Source organism: Scardinius erythrophthalmus (assembly GCF_964197995.2).
Source record: "Scardinius erythrophthalmus genome assembly, chromosome: 8".
Classification (NCBI taxonomy): Eukaryota; Metazoa; Chordata; class Actinopteri; order Cypriniformes; family Leuciscidae; genus Scardinius; species Scardinius erythrophthalmus.
Genome location: NC_138228.1, coordinates 43115574 through 43135890, shown reverse-complemented (window position 1 = coordinate 43135890; position 20317 = coordinate 43115574). Strand labels below are relative to the sequence as shown.

General features: G+C 38.4%; 1 protein-coding gene across 1 annotated transcript; it reads left to right on the top strand.

Moving 5' to 3' along the window:
* Positions 1 to 328: 328 nt before the first annotated feature.
* Positions 329 to 17863, top strand: LOC308694967 (myelin-associated glycoprotein-like). Its single transcript, XM_081372836.1, has 6 exons — positions 329 to 682; positions 2472 to 2780; positions 2860 to 3117; positions 10968 to 11052; positions 11173 to 11194; positions 17437 to 17863. The coding sequence occupies exons 1-6, from the start codon at positions 340 to 342 to the stop codon at positions 17596 to 17598; spliced, it is 1179 nt and encodes a 392-aa protein (XP_081228962.1). The 5' UTR covers positions 329 to 339; the 3' UTR covers positions 17599 to 17863.
* Positions 17864 to 20317: the final 2454 nt, after the last annotated feature.

Sequence of the window (20317 nt, the reverse complement as noted above, 5' to 3'; positions counted from 1 at the left end):
GACCTCAACCTCTTGAAAATGTCTGAAATTCATTTCATTAGATCAGCAGTATATATGAAGTGTACATGTGCTCTATTGTGACAACCAGAAAGTTAATTTTGAAACCTAACAAGCTTCATTGAGTAAATGTGTTGACTGAAAAGTGTTCACGTGCTATTTTCTTTCAAATAAATCTAGGCTATATAGTCTCTATAATGCATACATGTAGCCTATAAATTGTTAATTGTGGCATAATTGTCCAAATATTTTTGAGGGACAATGTATACAGTATATAGGCCTATAGATTTTTATTACATTTCATTATAGCACATTTGTATTCCAGCTGCTTGGTGTAATGGCATGAAATCGTTTGTCCCCAAAACCCTAAACGCCACCAGCGGCTCCTGCCTTTTGATTCCCTGCCGATTTGAAATTTCAACGGAGAATGAAAAATATCTTGACCTTTCACCAAACGCAACCTGGAGACGAGGATCTCTGTGGTCACTCTACGATACAGAGGCTTTTACCAACGCTCACCGACAGAAGGAACCTCTGATAAAGGTGGTGGGGGACTTACGAAAGAAAAACTGCACTTCTGTCATGATGAATCTCACCAGCCTGCATTCAGATCGCTACTTCTTCAGGATTTCATCTGAGGGCTTTAGTGTGACTACAACTACAGCTGTGCAGATAAAGGTGTCAGGTAAGGCAGTGCAAATGTTCCAGAAAGAATCAGACATTACTTTTCAGTTTAAGCGTTTTGTGGCATCACATCTTTGAAAAATGTTCAGAGTTTTACGGGGCACATAGTAGCCTATAAGCAACTTACATTTTAGGTCAAACATTGCCACTAATTGTTGTGTATTTTTGCTCCCAAAACACATAGTTGTGTTTTGTTTGTGTTGGAGCGCCAAAATTGTACATACAGTGATGGAAATCAACACGTGGCAAAACATTTTCTTTCCTGCGGCAACAGCTCATCCTCTCCTCGGGTCGTTTTGACCCGAAATATTAACATTTTTATGAACTGAGTGTTCATCGGAGTGGTCCAAGACCTTTAGTCACACTTAAACTTGGAATACACAAAAAAATTGTAATACAATAAAATTGGTTGTAATAAAAATAGTAGGCTACCAAATACTTCCCTCGCGGGTCAATTTGACCCCCATAGGAATGAATGAGAAAATGGTGATTTTTTTTTATTTTATTTTATTTGTCTAAAATAATCCAGAACAAACACACACAAATGAAGGCATGAGTAAAACCTCGAAGAATATTTGAATATGCTGATTTTCATTCAGAATATAAAAAAACTGTTAAGCTCCAAAAAAGCTGTTAATAATTTCACCATTCATTTTGCATTTGTGTGGGGGTGGGTTGTTCTGCATTGTAAATCCATGCTGTCCACTTTACTGACTTTAATTATTGCAAAATAAACCACTTCAGTATAAATACTGAAGCAAACCGACTTCAAATGGGACTTTGGGATCCAGGGGAACAGTTCATTTGCTCCATCTAGTGGCAAGAGTCATTAAATATCACATTGTTATTTTTTTTCCCCACAATAGGTCAGCAGACACACCCAAAATGAGATATTTTGACCTGATTTACCAGGGTTATGTATTAATGAGTTATTTTGTATTTAAGTGAACTAATGTGAAGAATGTGCTTATTTATATTAAAATAATTTATAAAATCTAATAATTTAGAGGTAAAAAAAAAAGAAAAGAAAAGTGCATTAAATGCATTAACCTTATCAAATTATATAAGCTTTCTGGACAAAAATAATAATTATACTTTTTTTTATTTCTCCTCATGACATTCTCACATCCTTATTTATGCAGAAAATGCTCTCACCCTGTGCTCAATGGAGTTGTAAGCTTTATTTTCAAACTTAAGTAGGGAACAATAATCTGCATATGAAAATATACACAATTACACAAATAACAATTAAATCTCCAGCCATATATCTATGCTGGAGCCTATGCTAGGTTGCAGCTCCAGCTCACGTGAATGAACTAGTTGATTCAGGAAATCAGTAGCCTAATAAAGAGGTTAACTTTATAAAAATACTAAACTTAAATGTATTTAAATACAAATTTAATAAAATACTATTTTGTATTTCAAATGGGCCTAGGGTATTTTAAATACTGCCCATCCCTACCCTTGGTTTGGTATCGTGATACGTCACGATATGGAAAAACAAAAAGTTTTCTTTACGTCATTCACACAGACACTTCCTATGTTAGCTGTTCTTAGCTGCGAACTAGATCAGACACGTCTGAGTTCTGGTTTTCCAAAAGTCTTTTTCAATTGTACTGTTATCTTATCAATTAATTGAGAAATGTATCCTGTAAAAAAACTGTAATATTACCTAATTACACGTTAACAAGGGCATCTTGAAATAAAGTGTAATTATTTGTAAATGCTCAGAGTTTCTATACAAATGAATACCATTACCATCATTCTTTCTCCTCTCCATATTCTGATAGATTTGTTGCCTGAGCCGTATGTGATTGTGCCGAGACTCAGGGAGGGTGAGGTGGGGAATCTGACTTGCACTGTTCCAGCGCCTTGCCCCAGTAACTCTCCAAATGTAACATGGGATCCTGCATTTGGTGGGAACATAACACAATGGACACAGCTGAATGCTGATGGGACACAGAATGTTTCTGCCATTTTGAACTTCGTCCCATCGATCCACCATCATGAGCTGAAAGTGAACTGTGTTTCCATCTATCTGCTCGACAGACAGGACAAACCCCTGCTCAGCCACAAGACCATCATCCTCAATGTGGAGTGTGAGGTTTTAACCCAACACAGTTTGCAGCTTTTCTCTTTTTATGAAAATACTCAGTTTCTTCTCTTTCTGGCCCACAGATCCTCCTAAGGAAACACAGATCTCTGTTACAGGCTCAGTCTGGCTTGGTGATAATGTAACCCTTACCTGCCAAAGTAATGCCAACCCTCCAGCGGTCCACAGGTGGTTCATGAAGAAGGAAGGTATAGTGGAAGAAGTGGGTGCCTCGCGTGTGCTTTCCTTTACTGCGACCCATAATAATAGTGGGGAATACATTTGTGAGGCACAGAACCTACATGGTGCAGGGAACTCCACAATCCTACAGATCACTGTCCCAGGTCAGTCTGTGCTTGAGGCGGTAGAACAGGGTTCCCCAACTCCTGCCCAGGAGGGCTACTGTCCTGCAGAGTTTAGTTCTACCAGAAAGACTCGGAAGATAAAGTGATGTAACAAAGCATATATTTATTGGCAGCCCGGCAAGCATTGTAAAGTTCTTTGGCGTAGGCCCCGTCCATAGCTCGTAATCCGAGGGTAGCGGATCTGCATCTCCTGCCTGAAGACGAAGGCAGGGGCGCAGCCGACCCCCAAAAGTAGGTGGATTCAGATCCACCAGGACGGGGCCAGCCTCCCCCCAAAATTGGTAGATGAAAAGTATACGCACCAGTCGTGAATCCTGATGTTCCTGAAAGATAGAAAAGGAGTTATCATAGTCAGTGTGATGAACGTTAGATGGATTTTCATGTGCCTATGTTTGATTATGTTTAAGAATTTTTTTTTTTTTTTAAACCGGACGTAAACAGCCTTGTTAGACCACGCAGATATAGCTACGTTATATAGCCATGTTAGACCAGACATATACAGGCCTCGATAGACCGCACAGATATAGCCACGTTAGACCAGACATATGGAGGCCTCGATAGACCACATAGATATAGCCGCTTTAGGCCAGACATATACAGGCCTCGATAGACCACACAGATATAGCCACGTTATATGGCCATGTTAGACCAGACATATACAGGCCTCGATAGAACACATAGATATAGCCGCTTTAGGCCAGACATATACAGGCCTCGATAGACCACACAGATATAGCCACGTTAGGCCAGACGTACACAGGCCTCGATAGACCACACAGATATAGCCACGTTAGGCCAGACGTACACAGGCCTCGATAGACCACACAGATATAGCCACGTTAGGCCAGACGTACACAGGCCACGATAGACCACACAGATATAGCCACGTTAGGCCAGACGTACACAGGCCTCGATAGACCACACAGATATAGCCACGTTAGGCCAGACGTACACAGGCCTCGATAGACCACACAGATATAGCCACGTTAGGCCAGACGTACACAGGCCTCGATAGACCACACAAATAATGCCACGTTGAGCTATACATATACAGCCTCGATAGACCACGCAGATATAGCCACGTTAGGCCGAACAATAGACAAGCCTCGTTAGACCACACAAACAATGCCACATTAGGCTATACGTATACAGACCTCGATAGACCACACGGATATAGCTGCGTTAGGCCGGACATAGACGGCCTCGTTAGACCATACGGAAATTGCCATGTTAGGGTTTTTTTTTTTTTTTTTTTTAATTAACCACATAGAGACGAGGCCGCGCAAGGCCGTTAGCGTAACACCACCACCAGTATTTGCGTGGAATTTACTTGAATCGTTACTGAAGAGCTTGCTGAGCTTCCAGAATGGTTTTAGAATCAGTTCTTAATAAAGGCTCGAATGCAGAAGAAAACCATCTGTCCAGTACCCTGTTAATCCAGAGTTCTCGTGAGAGCGCAAGTTATTCAGGTATCGAGCAATGGAGCTCATTAGATATGCCCCTCGATCTGAGCTGCACCAATCACATCGGGTTAATTTATATAGCGGGCCAGAGGCGAGTTAAACAGATGACGACAGCGATGTGACGTCGTAGTCATAGTAATAAACATTGCAAGATGCCTATGGATAAATACCAATTGTTTGAAACGGCATTGGTCGCTACAATGAACGGGTTAGACTTGGCTTTTTCTCTAAAAGAAGAACAGAAGACGGTGCTCGAATCGTACTTTTGCAAGAAGGACATTTTGGTGTTTTGCCAACCAGATACAGTAAGAGTCTAATCTACCAGTTTGCTCTGCTGGTAGCGTATGGGGTTTATGGTTGTGATTGGTCGTAGTGTTATCCAATTGTGAGCAGTGAGACTTTTAAATGCATGCTTGATGTCACCCCTCGAGCTGGCCGATTTTAATTAGCCGACACCAGACTATTAATCTTTGATTTAGGTCTGGATTTCGAGGCTATCCAGCATCTTGATAGCTGAAGTAGAAATGCTACGTTCAGCTGCTGTATTGGCTGCCCCGATCCTGAAGGGATGACCGGTATGCTCAAAGGGAGAGAGCTGCAGCTTTTAAGGACAGAAACTAGATGAATCCTGAACCAGGCTTTAGAGATGCTTCGTTAGGAAGGAAAATAAGGGGAGTGATCTGAGAATCTATGAATATATACAGTATATATATATATTTTTTTTTTTATACACAGAAAAAGAAAGACCGTAGCAAGATCGAAAGTGTTTAGATCTGAAGTAAATTCCCCTGGGTGCATGAGCCATGAACTCTGTTAAAACATGGCTACAATCAGAGTATGAAGATAGGAAGAGAAGAGACCATTATGGATGGGAGGTTATTAAAAAGGGGGTTAAATGGATTTCACTTTCTGTAATGTTGCCGTTAAAGCATTTCAACAACTGCAAAGTTACAACGCACAAAGTCAAGCATGGAAGATTTAATTTAAAGAGATTGCTTTGTAAGGACTACAGCAACGCTGAGAGGAATTGTGCGGCATTCCTTCCGGATACTAGGCATCACAGACCCTAGAGTTACATAGATCCAGCTCCCAGAATATGATTTATAGAATATCAAGACAGAATGAGCTAATGAATGACTAAAAGATAACTATGCATAAGTTACCTAATTCATCAACTAACCATCCGGAAATTGTGTCAACATGATGACGCTTCTGAGTCTCTCCAACTTTGTCTGAGTCTGGTTTGAACCTTAAGCTAAAGTTTTGAAAATGTCTGTGAGAGAGTAATCAAAGCTTCAGAACGAGCTGTTGAATCTCCACCCCCTGTTCCGGGAGCAGCAGCCTGACTGTCTCCAAAGGGACAGACAAAACTATGCACTCTACTCACCCTCAATGACAATACCAGCATGGTATATGAAAATATCTTTGGAGCATTCTAAGTCAACCCGTCACACACAACCTGGGGACACTGGAGACCCACCACATATCGATTTCGTATTTGTAGACGAGGCAGGAACAGCCGGCCGTTATCAGGATGAGAATAAAGGAATCTGAAAGAAACTAACATTATAAACAAATACTGCAGAAATATAAGCTTTTAAGGTGTAGGGAGCCACGCCTCAGTGATATACGGTCTAGCTGGTTTGAGCAGAACGATTTACTTACATGATCACTGTTAGAGAAGGCAGGGTAATGGATAAGGGTTGCTGACGGCGAGCCACCTGAAGACTAAAGTGCGTAGCTATAGCAGTGCAGCGCAGCGGTCAGGAATGTGCTCGCGCGACCTTAATCATGAAATTGGAGACTACGGATTACCAGATAAACGTCTCCGGAATAGCATGATCGTCTAACAAGAAGATCTGCCTTAATGATGCAACCGAGCTTCGTTAGCACATGCAACATGAGTTTTGCCACTACTTTGAACCCAGAAGGATGTTAGCAGTCGCTATAGGATGATTACTGTAAGGCATGAATGAACGAAGCCTGAGCAGGCTCGATAATTTATCTGACATTTGCTGAACAAAATTTCCAAATCTAAGATCAGATATACATCCTTCGTTTAGCTGAATTGGGTCACTTAATTAACAGTGAGTGGGCCAATGTTAACCGATGAGAGATGATGCCCTGCCTTGAAGAGATACTATTATTGATTTATTTATTATTTTTTTATTTTTTTTATATAACCACTTAATCTTATTAATCTTAGTATGATACATACCTAAAGTAAGGTGACAGCATATGGTTAAGATACTACCTCAATCACACTTGTTATTCTGAGTGTAGAATATTTCTCAGCTGCACAGCGTACACCTGATATTACTCTCGAGTTGCTCTTGTATGAATTAAGTTTAATTCACGGCCGAGAGATCGCTGCCCGAGTCAACCAGGTGAGTCCCTTGAATAGAAAAATCTCTGAACATTTAAATCATACAGATGAGCAAAAGTAATGTCACTCGAGTCTTCTTGACTGTGACTTTACTGGTAATTGGTTTGAATTATATCATTTAAACTCATAACGATTAGTTCTACTGAGTTAAGCACATTTTGGCAAAGTCTGTGACCTTTGACCTGAGCATCCTTAGTCTGCCTTCTTTGAACTTTTAATATCAAATGGCCTATTATGTAAATATTCTATGATATGTATTGTTGGATTAAAGTATTTGCCGAGAACATTTGTGTTACAGCGATTGTAACATGTTAGGCTACTGAAGAACTTAATGAAAGTATGGAAGATCTTGTTTTAACGACATGAATTGCTGTTCTTATTTTTAGAATAGATAGTTATATTACAGAAACGAGCTGAGATATACGTAAAATATCTCCCCCTTTGATTGGTTAAAGGCTACAATCATCTAAGTATAAATCGAGATCGCCCCGGCGGTCGGGTAGCGATTGACAAAACATCTCCATACATGCCGAACAATAATGAATTCAGAAAAGGGCGTAAAACAAGTTGAAGGCCTAGCTGCTCCTTTAAGATGGAAGGCACTCTCACAAAGTGAGTGGCAGATGAGATGAGGAGCGCGAGCTCTAAAATATAGGGCATATGCCTAAAGCCGATTTAATATCTTTGTTGCTCTTAAGCTTATTTTAATTATATTCAGCAACCAGTTGCTAGTATTTTGCAACTGCCCGAGTGTTCGTGGAATCGACAACGCTGAAAATAGATTACCATTGCGCTGTGGGATATCACAGTTACATGAATCTTTGCATACACTTGCAACGACCATTTTAGCGACCTATCCAGCCCTACTGTTTAGAGCGTTACAGTATGTTGCGTTGCAGACTGCAGTACTGTATGTCGGTAATTCATTTATTCATTCATTCATTCATTTAATTATTTATTTATTTATTAAGAAAACACGTCACCACAGTCGCCATTTGAACTTTAGCGCTGATTAAGGAAACAGTAGAGTAGCAAGTGAATATACTTACCGGAATGAAGTTTAATCATAGTAAAATGGGACATGTAAACAGAGGCCGCTGAAAGCGCCAACGTAAAAGCCTTGAAAGTGGAACTTGAACTTTAAAAACCTTGAGTGAATATCGTCTCTCATGAGATTCAAGCCGCCACGCGCTTGTTTCCTACACGAGTGTGTGTCGCACTCGAACGCCGCGAAAGTTGCTGAGATCAAACAGGATCAATCAACGATATGACTGTGTTGTTATGATTGAAACGCAAGTGAGTGAACGCCAACGTCGGTTTCTCCGAACTGAATGGAAGCGTAATAGGCAGCGTCAGCATCTACGATCCTGTTGTCGCGTCGGCATCTGCAAACTCAAACATGAGTAAGTACCTATCTTTTATACAGAAGGTATAAAGACGTGATTGGATAGAGATGAAGGTAATAAGTGACGTAGTGATTGAGTCTTCCTGGCAGAACTTAGCTAAAGCTTCCATTTCAGATCCTAATCAATCTCACCTACCTGCAATTTTCCTAGTAACTCTAAAGACCTCAGCTGTGTCCCAATTCAGAGGCTGCATCCTTCACAGGTCGCATTCGAAGGCCATTACTTCACTACGACGCGACGAAGGCTGTCCCAATTCGAAGGCTCCTTCAGATGCGGCCTCCAAATGCGTCCTTTGTTTCCCATGAAATGAAGGATACAACTCTTTGTGTGCTGGTGACGACAGGATTGTTTTGAGAGAATTTGCTGAATTACACTTTTAAACATAAGCATTGGGTTTTGGCTTACTCATATATATATATATATATATATATATATATATATATATATATATATATGATGCAAATGTAAAAATAGAACAAAAAACTCTAAAGCAGTTCAAATGTTGACATATCTTACTAAGATGTGATTATATATATAGTTTATACTCTTTGCTATAGACAGAAATGGACCATGGTGAACATATTTAGACCCTGTTTTGTTTTCAGACAGTTTAAAGGGTACATAACACACACAGTTTCTGCCAATCTCATGTAAATGTTGAATACCTATAGCCTGGCAAGCCAGACCTACATCAAGATGTTAGGTCTGGAAACTCACCATAGTCACGGCTCAATCCGAGGGGCGGGATAAACGGCTGTCTTTCAAATTCCCTCTGCACGCAATAGGACAGCGCTTCAACCAACCAGAGCGTTTTCCCAACAGCGGAGCTTAGTTGAAAGATTCAACTTTTGCCATATCTGGCGGGCAAAACGACGAACACATCTTCCTTTTTTTAAGAATGACTTAAGTGCCGTTCTTTGCTCTTTTCTCAAAGAAAAACTTAACTCCAAGTCCTCCAGAGTCGCGGCCAAAGCCGATTCGAAAGACCGTTGTTCTCCATCAGCAGCCGCCATTCTTTGTTTTCAAGTAGCAGCAGCCAGGTAACCGTCGCAACTCTGTCGTGTATGTTAAGCCCGCCCCCGCCTACTCTATACACAACGTGATTGGCCTGACCCAATCTGGGTTTTTGCAGCGAGAAGGTTTATTGAGAGTTGCTAGACGTACCTGGCTGCGAAATACATTTTGCTGCCGCTAGGGTGCGTCTAGATTTCTAGGCTAGAATACCTATAGAGTAGTATTGAATCCTTCATATCTCCGAAGAGTCTTTAGTTTGATCAGATTTATAAAAGATAGATACAGCTGTACCGGTTCTTTCCAAAAACAGTCGAGCTCCTGGAGGCGTGGCGTGGGCGGAGCTAAAGTGTCACAAGCACGGACTGGTTTTAAAATAAAAAAATTGACACTTATGGTGGTCAGCTAAACAAATGTATTTAAACACACACAATACATAGTCACACTTTCCCTGGATAACTTTTGATTGCCGATTGCCAGCAAAACACAGACATTTGATGCAGTTGATATTGATATTGTATCGCTGAGACCGCTCCGTCTTTCAGTTTCAGACGATCTGCAAATTCAGGGTCGAACTGGGCCTTGTTTATAGAACATTCGTCACCAAAATGTTGTGCCACCGAAACACACTTGGCACAACTCTGTTGCTGCCCCGGAAAAACAAACTGCATCCACTGTTTCCCTAACGCTGGGTTCTTTGGGAAGCTGAACAAGATTGTCTTTCCCTCACAACCAAAAACACTCTTTGATGACATTGTTGATTTTGTGGTCTAAAAACGAAATGTCAAATCTTTCTCGAGCAACAAACGAAGCACATTGATGGGCGTTGCTCTTGCTCTGGGCTGCATTTCCCAAAAGCATTGTGAGCCTAAGTTTATCGTAGAGACCATTGGTGGCATTTGTTCTACAATCAATTTAGGCTTACGTTGCTTTTGGGAAACGCAGCCCTGGTTGATGTGTGCGCACCTCTTCCAGGAGAAGTGCCCATACAAGGAATTCCACCCTTGATGACGCCATACAAGGCCATACTCGCAAAAAAACTTTCCGAAACTTATACGAACCCTGAAGGAGAGAATTTGGCACAGAAATACTCCATCATACGTCCAACAGGTTTTTTGAAACTTTGGCCATGTTTAACATGAGAATCCAACTCTTTAACAGTGTAAACAATATGTCAGAATGCGTGAAATAGTATTAGACATCCCCTTTAATATAACTTTCAAAAAAGTCCAGTACAAATGTTACTGCCACTCATCAACAGCAGCTGTCACAATTGCTAGGCATCAAGAAAAATCCTCCGTAGGCTAGACCGTCCCATTTAACAACGCTCGTTCTGATCTTCGTGGCCTTTGAAGGGCGCAGCCTCTGAATTGGGACACAGCTCTTGATTAGCTTGTTCAGGTTTGTTTGTTTGGGTTGGAGCTAAACTCTGCAGAGCAGTGGCTCTCTAGGACTGGATTTGAGGAACTCTGCTGTACAGATTCACCATATTTGTACATTACTGTCATTACTGAAATGAACAGGAACAAAAGCCATGTTTGTCAGTTCTCTTTGTTTTTGCAGGCATATCATTCACTGCTTTCCTTGCAGTTTTGGCACTGTTCTCATTGCTTTTATTTGCACTTCCTATTGTTCTGATTTACAGAAGGTAGGATCCTGCTAGAAATTTAAATGATATAAAATATTTTATACATTATTTGAGATACATGAGAATATTTTATTCATAATATTTATATATTTTATTATTCTTTTTTTGTGGTATATGCAGGTGCAAAAACACACACAAAAGTGTAAGTATCTTGATATGTTTCTCATGACGCTATTTAGATAGATAGATAAAACATGTCTTCACTATTCTTAGTCCATTTGTTTTCTGAAATAGACTGTAAATTTGACTGTAAAAGTTACAAAACTTCAGTTTGAGGTCTTTAAGGGCAAGGCAAACAACTGTAAATAATTGCTGTAAAAAACGGCAAAATTTTCACAGTAACAAGCTGTTTCCCATTAAAACAGCAATATACCGTAGAAAAAAAAATGCATTCTGGGTGATATTTGGGGTTTTCGAGAAAGTAGCCTACAGGAATATACTGTGAATTAACAGCGCTCAAAGTTGACACTCAGCGGCTGTGTTCCAAATCACGCACTATACCCTCATTCACTATTCCATATTAGTTCACTAATATAGTCCACTTGAAGGAGTGAATGAAAACAAGTGAGTTAATTTGGAGACTGATGAACACCTGCTGTTAACAACAAGCAGAATCACTGAAGGAAGGAGGAACATAAGAACAGAAAAAATATGAAATCAACTGAAGATAAAATACGTTAAATCACTGAAGATCTCGGCAGAGGAGGATTAAACAACTCCGCAAACAGAATCACCAGCTTGATTTATTACTAACCAGATTGACTTTATTTCTGTCAGACGTCTACATACGTTCTTATTAAAAGGTGACAGAGGTTTAGATGTCATTTTATTTCCATTTGATGTTACCATGATGGTGATCAGTGTTGGCTTTAGTTGGGCTCTTGACCCTTGACTGTTGAACATTAGTTTTTCTTTGGCTGCTGTAACTGTGTGTTTAAAATACATTTGCTATGGCAACGAAGCTGAAAGAAAACAGGATCAGATGACAGTGTTTGTTAATAGTCACAATCATCATCTAGTGGCCAGATTCACTGATCTCCTTTATTGTCTAATGTATTTATATGGGTGATGTTTTGTATTTTTGATTGTGGTGTCACTGTGATTTTACAGATGGAGATCTATCAGAGTTTTAACAACCAGAAAATATGTAAGATTTAAAAAACAGTTAATGCTCAAAACATTTTTATCTTCTATATCAGCCAGACACACAGACATCAAGAATCGGCATATGAATCTCAACAATGGTGACAATCAAAAGTTTCATGCTGCAATGCATGATGGGTACCAGCATAGTACAACAAAAATCGTCCATGACTCCCAGCATGCATTGTGGCATGAATAAATTATGCAGCTGAATTGTCTGGTTATTTTCTTTAATTTTTACTTTTTGCTTTTATTTTTGCTGTTGGTTTTGTGTTGAGTTTTAGTAGCGTGTTTTGTGATGTTCAGCATTGATATCTTTTTTGTTGATTGTCACCATTGTTGAGATTCATTGGCTGATTCTTGATAAATGAAGCGATAGTTAAAAAATTTAGTGAATGATGAGTTTTAAAATTCTTCATAACTGATTGCGCAGCTCTGCTTGATCTTTTGCTGTAGTTTCACAGTGTAGTAATATAAAATTAGGTGCATTAAAACACGGGATAAGATCGGTGATCCATACATCATGTGATGATGTCAAAATCAAAACATAACCAGCAACACCTGATCTCTTTTTTGTTGGTTTTGTTTCTGCCACAACAAATGTGTCTTAAAAACACACAGTTACAGCAGCCAAAGGAAAAACTAATGTTAAAGTCAAGGGTCAAGAGCCCAACTAAAGCAAACACTGATCTCCATACTGGTGACGTCAAATTAAACAAAACAACATCTAAACCTCTGTTAATTCTCAATAGGAATTTCTGTAGATGTATGAAAAATAAAGTCAATCTGGTTAGTAATAAGTGAAGCTGGTAATGCTGTTTTTTTGGAGTTGTTTAATCCTCTGCTGAGGTCTTGAGAGATTTAATGTCTTCTGTAGCTGGAAGTCAGTTTTAGTTCTTGTGTTTAGCTTTTTTCTGTTCTTGTTGTTCCTCTGTCCTTCAGTGATTCTGCTTGTTAACATCAGGTGTTCATCACTAATGCTCAATCATCAGTTTATTAATCACTGAATAATATCATTAACTTCAACACTGCTTCAGTGTTACTTCAAAACTGTAGTGTGGACACACAAGTGTTAATTTAAAACTGAAGATTTTGCAGTCGGGTTAAAAGGGTTAAATGTGTCAAATAAAATAAAAAACCGAGTGAAGCGTAATTTAACGGTAATCAACTGTAAATTAATTTACGGCATCAAACTGATTAAAAACAACAGCAATTTACTGGCAACCACAGCTGCCAGTAGATTACCGTAAAATCAAGGAAAAACAGTAAGGGACTGTTCGTTATTTATTTAAGGGGCCACCGGAGGAGTTTTGAGATCTGTTGTCAAAAAAGACATGACCCTCCCTTCGCCAGCAATAATTTTTTCTATGACCCTCCAAAATGATTGTGAAAAAAGGCATGACCCTCCCCGATAATTTATTGATTAGCCTAATTCCGTACTGGTTTGCGCTTGGCAAAGATGTTCAGATAGCCATTTTTTGTTTGTTTTTTAAACCATAAACTCTTGCTCTCTCATCTGGCTGTAACGATAGACCAAACCTATGATTCGGTTCGTATCACGATTTTTTATTTTAGATTTAAAAAAAAAAAAAAAATCATGTTTTCGGTGCTGATGCGGTGTGACTCGTTCAACATGTGGGTGGCGTTGCGAATAAAGCATCTAAAAGCTGTCACAAAGTACCGGCAAAAGTAATGATTATTAATATGTCATATATAGCTAGACATTTTAATTGTTTTTAATAAACAAGTGTTTTCCGTGTCTACTGCAAAGATGAAGTTGACGATGCGTCGCGATCTTCTCAGAACGCGCCAGGGAGAAATGCACATTTCATAAGGAGAAAGCAGTCTGTTTTCCTCCGTTTTGAATTGTTCTGCATGTTTAAAAGTAGACATTTCAAGCTTTCTATATATTTCTCAGGTCTATGAGGCAAGTAGCATACCTTACGCTGAGTTTCGGTTCATTTATGAGACACGAGTCCAGTTCACTCGCCCGCGCCTCCGTGTCATGATTATCTAATTTCTACTATATTTAGACTACTTCTTATTTATTAAATCCAGATGAAACATTGATTAAAATTAAGATAAAATTAATAAAAAAACGAAATTCACTTTAAAGAAACGCTTTGTGCTTTCTGTTTGAGGTCTCTGTGCCATTTTTAAAGTCGCATCAGAGCAGTCATGTCCGTGCGTAATGGAGAACTGTCACGTCCGTAACATTTTTTTTTTTCAAATAAATGCAAACACGAAAAATAAAATAAAAATAATATAAAATTTAATTTTCTGTGGAGGCCGATCTTTATTCATCCGGTGGGTATATATATTTTGGTTTGCACAGTGTAATTTATAGAATTACTGAAAAAATATTTTGCCACCTAAAAGTTAAAGATTTTTTGTGTGTCACGTCACATGTGTATTTCCCTCATATTAAATATAAAACGCATGTGTAGACTGATATTTTTCTAATGTCTTGACTCCTTTCAGACGTTTCAAATAAATGCATTTTCTGAGAATTTTTATTTTAAGTTTTGACTGCAAATGTCACGTCCATTCACTGGAATCGCCCAATTTGAACGAATTTATCCTCAACTAATTTTTGTGGCGTAGGTCTATGTATTTTATGTTAACTTAAATAATAGCCTACTAATAGTGATTTAAAGATGTGGTAGCGCTGCGAAGATCGCGAGTCGTCAACTTCTTCTGTCTAGCCGACACTGACATAATAAATAACTGTTTTATTAGTAAACAATTAAAATGTCTCCTGCTATATTGAACATATGTGCCTGTTCCTTACAAAACACTGACAGTGGGGTTTTTGGCCGGTTTTTTTTTTTTTTTTTTTTTTTTTTTTGAGCAGCTGCGGACAAATTATTTCGACACACACACACACACACACACACAATATTGATAAACAGGATTTTTTTTTGTTGCTTTTTTAATACAATAAAAAATGCATTTAATTTATTGTTTAATAAAATTATATTATTAACAGCAACAACAGCTGTAAAGATGAAGTTGATGATCGCCATCTCCGTAATAGTGAACACGCCTATAGAGAGAAATGCACATCATTACATAACCAGAGAGTAGCCTATTTCCTTTCGTTTTAAATTGTTAAAAAGACATTTCAAGCTTTCTTAAGATATATTTCATGTATGTGAGGCATATGCTGAGTTTCGTTAAGTTAGGATGAGATGCGCTCCTGTTTACGAGCAGTGCAAGTGACCACGCGGGCGCCTCTATGATTGTGTTGTCTGCTATATTTGGTATTTGGCAATTTGTTGATAAAAAAAAAATTAAAATTAAGATACAATTTATACAAAACGAAATTCACTTAAAAAAATCGTTTTCTGCAAAACAAAACTTAATTAAGTGGTCAAAATCATGTCTGACCCGCTCCATGTCTCTCGATATTGCGTATACTCGTGTGTGCGGTTCACTTTTCATAATCAACATAGATGAAAAAAATAACATTATTATATTTTAACAAAAATGAAACTAAATGATCTTATTTAATGGTAACAACACAGTAGGCCTATAGACTCTGTATTTGTACAAATTGCTGCACATTAATTTTATTCTGAATTTTGCACACACAAGTTGAAAGGCATTTGTTATGCATGCATGTAAAACATATCTGCAACATTTATCAAGTTCACTGATAATTATGCGTGCATTTATTAATTATTATCTTAATGAATAATGTAACAAGTACGAAGCATGTAAACTGTTTGTTTAGAATTTGGATCGATCATCGTAAATAGATCCGAATGAAGAAACGTAAACCATAGGCTATAGAAAATGGGTGGGCCCGGACCTAAATGCCCACCCGGGCCCAATGGTAGCGCCGCGGCTGGTGGTAGCCCTACATCTTACACATAGTGGAAACAAAATAAGAATGGAAACTAAAATATGCAGTTTTGCCCTAAAGCACATATCAGCAGTTCTGGCGCCTCAGTCCCAATACTGTTAAACTCGACGTACGTTCACATCACATGTTAATGCAGCGGTAGAGTTACACTCACAGGACACTGTGCACTTAACAAAAGTTCATTATTTGCTCGTGCTTTAAAGCTTTGCCGGGTATACATTTCTTTGGCATTCTGTTCTGACATGATGCTGCACTTTTTCTAAGCGCGAACTGAAGCGCAAACTGTCAAAGTCAAACAGCGCCAAACTGGATTTTTGTTGGGTCAGACCCATCTGATATCGAAGGGGGGCTGATAACGCGAGATCAACATGGAGCTAAATGGAAAAAAATAGCACCAAACAAGCCACTTTGAAATGTTGCTGTTTTAATGAATAAAAGTTGGGTGACCCTCCCCCTAGACTAAAAAAAGTTGGATGACCCTCCCCTCAACAAAGAAAAAAAAAACATGACCCATCCCCTATTTTCCTCCGGTGGCCCCTTCCATAAATACCGAACGGTCCCTAATATACTGTAAACCGTAACAATCAGATTTACTAAACGGAAGGTTAATTTCACTGAAATATTAGTGAAAGTTCATTGAAAAAAGTTATGCAAAGTCAATAACTAAAAAGGAGAGTAAATATTAAATTGAAGTGTCTTTGCACAAGATGATACAGGAGAGATCTGTTAGTGTCATTAATTCGTTTTGTTGGTCACCATTGTGCTGGAGAGTAGAGCCTGTGGTTCAGTCAAAGATGAGCAGAGAAATACTGATGTTTTGCTGTCTGTTCCTTTATTTAAAAGCAGTAACCATGTAGTTGCTGATGCAATGACAATCTCCTTGCTAAGTACTTTAGCACATACATGTGTGCTTTTGTTCGCTAAATACGAACCGCAAAGATTTGAGTTAAAGTTTAATTAAATCACTATTACACATTATGTTTGCAGTTTTATATTAAGAGATGTTATTTTTCAGTGGACTCAAATGAAGTTAGTTCACAGTCTTATCAGTATAAATACTAGTTTTAAAACTGTTTGAAGCAATCGGTTTCCAAAATGATATGAGTTACCTTCCATAGTATTTCTACGGTAACATATTACTGTAAAAAAGGAGAGCTGTAAATTAACGGTAGAGAGCTGTAAATTAACAGTACCATTGCTGACAACCACATGGATTACCGTTATTTTACAGCGCACTGAAACTGGGCTAATACTGCAGTGTTACACATGATGAGTGCTTCATTGCTTTCAGAACAATGTTATGTTGTGAGTGAATTATCATAAAGCTAACAGAGTAAGTACAAGTTCACAGCTCATGTATTAATGCATTTCAGGAAACAAACCAAGATCAGGACATTTATGCCAATGAGTCAAGTGCAACAAAAAGCCATCAGCTTCAGTCAAATACAAATGAAAATAAGGAGACCTGCACCGTTAACCCTGAAAGCACATTCAAAAAGAATCTCTCCTACGAAGACATTTATGCAAACTGTTGAAGTGAGAAGTGGAATATGGATCACCACTGAACAATTAGTCTACTTTCTGCATGCCAGTAATGATCATTTTAATAAGCATCAGCATATTCAACTTCCCATCTCTTATGTTCAGAACTATATCATTGCTACTTCCTTTCTCCTTTTAAAGAATGCAAACCCTCCAAAATTATAATTCAACTCTGAATACTTATCTGTATGTTTCTATTTTTATTTTTGTGCTACATTCACTTTGCTCAATTAAAGAATTTAAAGTCTCCATGAAATCAAATTTGAGTTCCTTTTTTTTTTAAATGGAATATTGCATTATTTATTATAAATGATTTACCTGTGCACCATTATTTATTTATTTTAATTAATCATTATTATTATTTTTAATTGATGTGCCCACGTAATATTTAATAAGAATTTCTTGCCAAATCTCTTAAGGCCATAAACATTATATGCAAGTATATGAAACAAAGAACCAAATGGTTGGCCAGTGCATAGAATAAAGAATAAAAGAATAAAGTGGTGGTGTCACCACACCTAGTAATCTAGGGGGCAATAGAGAGTCTGTATAAGTCCTTAGATCAGGGCTATTGCGGCCCGCCAATCATCTCCATCCGGCCCGACGGCACCAACCTCCCTCCTCCTCTTTTCCTGGCGGTTCGGCTAATTTAGTTTGATACTCGCTCCGATTGACCTGAGAAACGTTTTACGTGTGAATATTTCAGCAGTTATTATACAGTATGTGTCCCGAATTTATGTCGACTGAACCATCATTTGTGAATGAATCATTCTTTTGGTTCGATTCTTTCTAAACGCGCTTGCATAACGGTCTAAAACTATTCGGATTCATTCGGACCGCTGCACAGAAATCAAGTGCACAGAAATCAAGAATCAGAAAGGTGATGTAATAGCTCTGTTTGAAATTACAATAATTAAAATAAACTACAACTTAATATTTAAATAGTTGTTGTTATTAATTTCTGTAGTATACTCACTCAAAGCCTTTGATGGCAGCATTCAGCTTCACGAGCAACTCTCCACCAGATAAACACACATCTGTTCATCTGACCCTGTAACATCCAGACAAGATCCACGTTACCTCTATGATTTATGAACTCAACACTACATTTACATGTTGAGGTTGTTTTAACTTTTTATCCAACATAAATGTTCCTCAATTTATCAACAGTAATGGACAAATAAAATAGATAACTTATGTTTAACGTTAGTTACTTTATAGATTTGTTCTACATAATAGCACACATTTCACTCAGATGTCTATTTCATATTGTGATATTTCAAGATTTTCCTGTCAGATGTAAATAGACATTTAAAATAAGCGTCTTTGATGTATGGTTTGTTTATGTAAATCCACTTTAGAGACGTAACTTACGTGTCTTTACTGGAGCTCCCCTGTTAGCTAACGTTATACATAATAAAACGTGTTTTTACAGCAAAATCACAACTATACTATACTGTGTAACATCTTTACACCTTCAACAATTCAACAGTTTACTCTACAGTAGTTCAACACATGCAATTTTAACAAAAGGAATGTGTTTACTCACATTTGAAAGCACCCGTGTCGCTGATCTCTGCGATGTTTTATAATGACGTATCCTCTCGCGTGGCCTCCTGGGATAGAAGAGTATCCATCGGATGAGCACTCAAAAATCTGGCCGGAAGAAGTAAGCCATCCGGGAACTTCTCGCCTACTCTTTTATGAATACTGATGTTTCGAACGTACTGCTTCCTTCACGTACTGTTTTCGTCTACTATATAGTAGGAAAGTAGGCATATTGGAACGCACTTAAGTCCGAATCTCGCGATAATTCATACGTCACCCAGGTAATTCTCGCCTACTCTTTTGGATTCGTACATACTTTTTCGCTCGCCTACTCTTTTTCCCATACTAAATAGTAGGGAAGTATGCGGTTTGGAACGCAGCAATGGTTTGCATCTGGGCTGTTATCATGTGTACTGCTGCTGGCTTTAGATGTTCCCTAAGTAAATGAACTTCTTGAACGGATTTGTCTCCTGCAAGTTATTTCATTTTGGCGACGAGGATGAAAGCAAGAAAAGGAAACGCCTTGAAGAGAAGTTTTGGAAGGTGAAGAAGTTTAATCCATACAAGTTGGAGCTTTGGAAAAGAAGATGGCCAACATGGTAGGAACATTCACACCATTTGACAGTCAATCTCAGTCTTGGGAAGAATATTGTGAGATCTTGCAGCATTTTTTTGTGGCCAATGAAATTACAGAAGCAGTCAAGCAGAGAGCTATATTGTTGAGCACTGTAGGAGGTCAAACATACAGTCTACTGAGGAATTTACTGAGCCCAGTTAAACCAGGAACAAAGTCATTTGATGAATTAGTAGAATTGCTTAAAGAGCATTTCAACCCAAAACCTAGTGAAATTGTACAGCGGTTTAAATTCAACTCAAGATCAAGAGAAGAGGGGGAAACTGTACTCGAGTATGTGGCAGTTTTGAGGAAATTGGCTCATGATTGTAACTATGGAGAAAAATTGACAAAAATGCTTCGGGATAGACTGGTATTTGGCATAAATGATGACCGTATTCAACGTAGATTGTTGGCAGAAGCGGATTTAACCTTTGAAAAGGCTTTGAAAGTAGTTCAAGCAATGGAAACGGCCAATAAGGATGTGAGGGATTTGCAAGCTAAGCGCTCAGAAACATCCATGTCAATGAGAGTGCATAAAATGGCAATAA

What these genes read in the sequence shown, in the direction of transcription:
- LOC308694967 (XM_081372836.1), top strand. Translation starts at nt 340, where the DNA reads ATGAAATCGTTTGTCCCCAAAACCCTAAACGCCACCAGCGGCTCCTGC. An exon ending in CCTACAGATCACTGTCCCAG is followed by an intron (nt 3,118 to 10,967) that starts GTCAGTCTGTGC and finishes TTGTTTTTGCAG; the next exon opens with GCATATCATTCACTGCTTTC. An exon ending in ATTGTTCTGATTTACAGAAG is followed by an intron (nt 11,053 to 11,172) that starts GTAGGATCCTGC and finishes TGGTATATGCAG; the next exon opens with GTGCAAAAACACACACAAAA.